Source organism: Priapulus caudatus, unplaced genomic scaffold (genome assembly GCF_000485595.1).
Source record: "Priapulus caudatus unplaced genomic scaffold, Priapulus_caudatus-5.0.1 Scaffold134, whole genome shotgun sequence".
NCBI lineage: Eukaryota > Metazoa > Priapulida > Priapulimorpha > Priapulimorphida > Priapulidae > Priapulus > Priapulus caudatus.
Genome location: NW_014577195.1, coordinates 498,275 through 503,480, shown reverse-complemented (window position 1 = coordinate 503,480; position 5,206 = coordinate 498,275). Strand labels below are relative to the sequence as shown.

The 5,206-nt window shown below is 40.0% G+C and overlaps 1 protein-coding gene across 2 annotated transcripts in view; it reads right to left on the bottom strand.

Moving 5' to 3' along the window:
• The window catches only part of LOC106805962 (adipocyte plasma membrane-associated protein-like), a 26,945-nt gene that overhangs the window by 3,790 nt on the left and 17,949 nt on the right, over positions 1–5,206 (bottom strand). Inside the window, exon 8 of one of the 2 annotated variants that reach the window (XM_014807770.1) lies at positions 140–1,072. The exons of the other annotated variant lie outside the window; for it this stretch is intronic. Within the exon in view, the coding sequence (XP_014663256.1) occupies positions 652–1,072 (421 nt within the window). The 3' untranslated portion in view covers positions 140–651. Of the gene's footprint in view, positions 1–139; positions 1,073–5,206 lie in introns of those variants that run through there. 2 annotated transcript variants of the gene reach the window in all.

The following is a 5,206-nucleotide window of genomic DNA, read 5'->3' as shown; positions in this document are numbered from 1 at the left end:
AAAATTTATGCTATTACTTTTGATCCGGGTCGTCTTAAAATTTATGCTATTACTTTTGATCCATTAGTCTTATAACTTGTCCAATTTATTATTACTTTTGATCCGGGACGTCTTACAATTTATGCTATCACTTTTGATCTGGGAAAGTCCTAAAATTATGCTATTACTTTTGATCCGGTAGTCATATAACTTGTGCAATTATTAGTTTTGATCCGGGACGTCTTAAAATTTATGCTATCACTTTTGATTCGGGAAAGTTATAAAATTACCCTACCGTTTGATCCTGTTATTTGTGCTTATACTGTTTTTACCAATATTAAAATAATAACAAAAAAATGTTGTTAACGTTGTGCTACTTTTATTTACAAATTTCATCACAACTCTGTCACAGCAGTTGATCATTAAAAATTGGGTAATGATCAGGAGAATAAAGGGGTAAATGTAATGCTTAGTGCAAAGTTTTTTGGCAGTGAATTAGTACATGTGATTGCAATACATATTGCCAAATGACAGTTAGTTATGTTTCTGTGAATATAAATACCTTGTCAACATACCAAATTTTAATAGGCAGTTAAGCTGCAAAAAGAATTTCACCATAACATTTATCATAACCATGAGATCGTAGCAAATGATGGTGATGCATGCCTCAGTTCAGGTGTGGTAAGTGCTGGTGTGCTGCTGGGTGAAATCCCTTGAAGAAGCATATGGCTCCTCGTCTGGTGGTGGAAAGTGCGCGGGTATACAAGATACGGCACATGCTGGTAAAACCACCCTAGTGTCTCTCGCCAAGTATCCAAAGCACCAACGAACTAACTGTCGGTATGCTATGTGGCGGTACTTTGCATGCATAGGTCCCTCAAATGCATTACCGCGGTATTGCTGATGATAGGCAAACCATGCAACCTGCACGCTCCATGGGTCAAGGCACACGGCTTGCATACCAGGGTGATCGGTGATGCATTTCACATTTGTCATCTGAGCCTCTCCTATTTTAGCAACCACCTCTGGGATTTCTGCGCAGCACACACATTCTCTTGCCGTGGTCATAGTTTGGCAGTTGAAGCAAACACACCTGTTAAAAACAAGACATGGTGTTATTAAAATAAAAAATCAAGCTATACCAGGCTTTACTAACCATATATCGTGATGAGATAGAATTGGTATACTGATGTACTGGTACCTATCAATTTTCGAAAGCGTACTGGATACCGGCACGTACATGCTGTCTGTATAGCACATCGGAGTTTCTTTTCAACATGAACGACACAACTTTGTCTTCCATTATAACTACTTTTCGATTTATTCTGCAATTTCTTCTCTGAAAACTAAAATTATTTTGTCGATGCTATTTTTTAGCCTAAACGTAACACCTATTGGTGTTACACAAAGCGTTGTTTAGGCACTAAACTGTTTCTAGCTCCTCCAGGTAATATCTTGACAATTTACTATTTTCTTCCTTATCGCGATGTGTATAATAGTGTATTGTGTGATCACAGACAAGGTAAGCATCGCACGTATATCGTTTCAGAAATAGTCTACCGACACCTATCCCTATTTAAGACTGCAAATCAAGCCTGCATGTGTATACATGTAGTTTTACACATGTTATTTAACAGCTTATACTTATGTGTAACACATGCAATTTTTTATGCATACAAGGTACTGCACATTATAATAATTTATAGCTCATATTGATAATGCTTCATCTTTTCCCATAGCTATATAGATTACTGGTTTGTTATGTTTACAGAAAATTTACATACAATGAAAAAAAGATTCCCTAGTTTAAATATAATTTCATTCTAAAACTTTAGCTCGAACATAGGAGCAGCATGATCCCAGTTTACCTCAAAATTAAGTAGGCCAGTGACTATACCCGGCACCCTACCAATATTACACATACACATATGCATACATACATTATACATAATACAGCAATGTAAATAGGGGGATTGATGAAGCAAGGCCTGACCCTACAATTGTTTCTAGACAGCACTCTACAACAAGAGCCGCAGAGCGTCTGGGCTCATCTGAGGTCTGTTGCTACGGTTATAAACGTAACATTTAAGTCGTGCGTAGTGACACCTTTGTTAGGCGCAGATATGCAGATACGCAGTTGCGTACACATCATTTCATCAACCTTCTGCATTCTGCATACCTCCCAAATCCCATTGGTTGATACAAATCGTGTGCCTGAAACTCCTGTTTTATGGTGCATTGTGACCCTAATCTTAACCGTATAAAAAAATTTTAAAAAAAAGTACAAATTATTTGTTGTTATTAAATTGTTGTAAATAAATCATGTAAATATTTGTGTTAATTGGAAAAAAATAGAAAAATACATAAAACAGGTAAATAATAGAAAATCAGATGGGATTCGATCCAACGACCTTTGAGCTGTGACGCCTGTGCTGTACGCGTTCGGCTATCCAGGCTTATTGGGTTTCTAGATTATGGATGTGCCATGAATATGACAACACTGTGACGTCATTGAGGCAGTTCAGGAATCCATTTTTAACCCTCCTCTTGAGGGTCAAAAGGTTATCAGACACTTACTCTTCACACGTCAGTGGAAAGCACATTTCATGGTCCTTTCAATAAAGTGATAAAAATGGTAGGTCAGCGCTGAAACAAAAAAGTTTTTCACTGTCCATTAGGCCATGTCCTCAGAAAATGTCTGATATCTGACCTTTCCCCCACTGCCCTTTGACCTGTGACCTCCAATTTCGCGCTGGTGATGGGTTAATTTCCTGCCCATCACACTATATATACACCGAATATTAAGAGCATAGGTCGAGCCGTTAAGATTTGTGCCGCAATTTCGTATTTCCTCCTATAGCTTAAGTTAAGGGGAAAATATTCCCCCTCTGTTTACACATCTTGACCTTTGACCCCCAAATTTGTCATCCTGAGTCCGAATTCTCCCCCACGTCCCGGAATATCGTGACGTACGTCACGGTTAAGATTTGTGCCCAAGCTGTTGATGACGCACGCGAGCGCATGGATCGATCACCTGCGATTCTACAAGCTGCATCTGACTACGTCAGATGAGCTAAAAACAGGGTTGATGGTGGTTTGAGAATTGTTATTTACCAAATCACTATTAAATCACTACCGTTCATTACAGCCTGTTAGGTTAGAGGATGTGAACGGCGTCATCGGCGAGCCAAATCGGAGGCCAGCAGCTCGGGTGCACATAAAAGCTGAGGCGTGTTTTGTGGTCTGCATTATTTAGGGCTGGCTATCGGTGTGTGTCAATGACATGCACATAGAGATGGTTGGATGTAGCTGGTAATTTAAAACGAATTCTTTCAATGTATGGCCCCATTCTCGAACTGGCGCGACCTGCTTTTTCAGGCAGCAAATGTGGTGTCGGTTGTAAATTCCGCGATATTTTTTTACAACGAAGACCGGACAACATATGTCATAAACTCTAATGGTGCACAAGCTGAATACATGGCTACCTAGCTTTAATATTGCCACTCGGCCGAAAACGGTCGAAATACTATTTTTCAGCTCCTGAAATTCAATTCTTAAGTATAGGATCCTATGGAGGATTTAATAGTGGTCTGTTCTCATATTTACTTATAAAACATCCAAGAGATGGCGCTGTGGCATGTGAACATTGGCTGTATTTTGATGAAAAATGTTTAATGAATGACGCACTCGTTCACCTCCGACAGCGAGTGAAAATGCGGAAAATTTTCCTCTTCGATGCGAAATGCATCGGCCGGGCATTTCATTATTTACGAAAAGTAAATAGGCCTGGCAAAAAACGGTAGGTACAGGAACCGGTAACGTTGGTCACGCCCCATTCACGCCCATCAACGAAGAAGGCGGGGCTTAATTAGTCCGATTACGGAGATGCGAAAATTCAACAGAAGGACGTAGCGCAGTGCGCTAAACAGCGTGTTATTTTCGTTTTTGTGCCAAACTCGTAGGAAACTGTTCTAGCCTAGCAGAATGCCCTAGTTCCTGAGATCGGCGATATGGTGCTGTTATGGGTCCCTACCTATAAAAATATCAAACAGAGGGATGTGGCGTAGGCTGTGATTAGAAGACACAAAGTGTCAATCCTCGGCAAGCCTCGGCATCATGGCCACATCACGTCTAGCTTCAACCATATGCTTCAACATGACAACAACAAGCTTGAGCCAATCGCCATTGTACAGCAAGGTGTAGCTAACTGTTTGCAACTATAATGCTACTAGTCAGTTACTGAGTATAGTCACTACAAAAGTACTAAAGTTCTAGTACTACAGGTACATTAGGCTATCATTCTTCTGAAAACTTCTCAGTAATTCACTAAAAATGTAAAAATTATGCTTACCATTCACTCAGGCAATCGACGTTTAGTCTCAGATTATTCATTATTTCCACGTTGCCTGCGTCTATTACTTCCTCATCCGATGCATCTGGCTCATACATATGTGGGCCAATCACTACTTCTGCTTCCATACTAGCTTCACCAGTCTCACAGAACTCAATATCTTCATTATCATCACTTCCACTTGCTGATTCTGTCAAAAAATCGCTCTGCGGTATATTACTTTCTACATTCATCGATGTCCTGGAAATGACGTCACATCCGCCGCTGGGAAATTCGGCGCCGTTTTCAAACACAATCTTCGGAAATGTGTAATAGTGAGCCAGCTGACCGTGTTACAGAAGAATTATGCATGCTATCGTGAAATATAGACATTTTTCCCAAACATACCAAAATTATTAGATATAATCGCATAAAAAAGATATTGCAGATCCTCTTTAACATTTTTAACACGACTGCAGAACACTAGAGTCGGCAGCGTTATGTTACATGCTATGTGGTGGGGACCCGGGTAGTGACACGCAAGACGACTGGTGCTGCTTAGCCGCTAGACATGTGTACAACAGCCATTCCAAATGGTTCATGATTGATATAAGACATGCATGATACTCCAGCTTTCCCCAGTCATTACTAATGTGTTCTCATCAAGAATAATGTATTAGATAACTAGAGCACTCGGAGAGCACAGACCTCCGCCAAGGCAGCTGAATTCTCTCAATGTGAAATTTTTTATTAATTAATTAATTAATTGAGTAGAAAAATTAATTAATTAATTAATTAAATAATTAATTGGATCCGGATTAGTGCGAGCGTGCAGGTGGGGAAGGACTGTGGTTGCCCCTTAGCCTGTGTTTGTAAGTCTACAGCCAGCGCACCTAG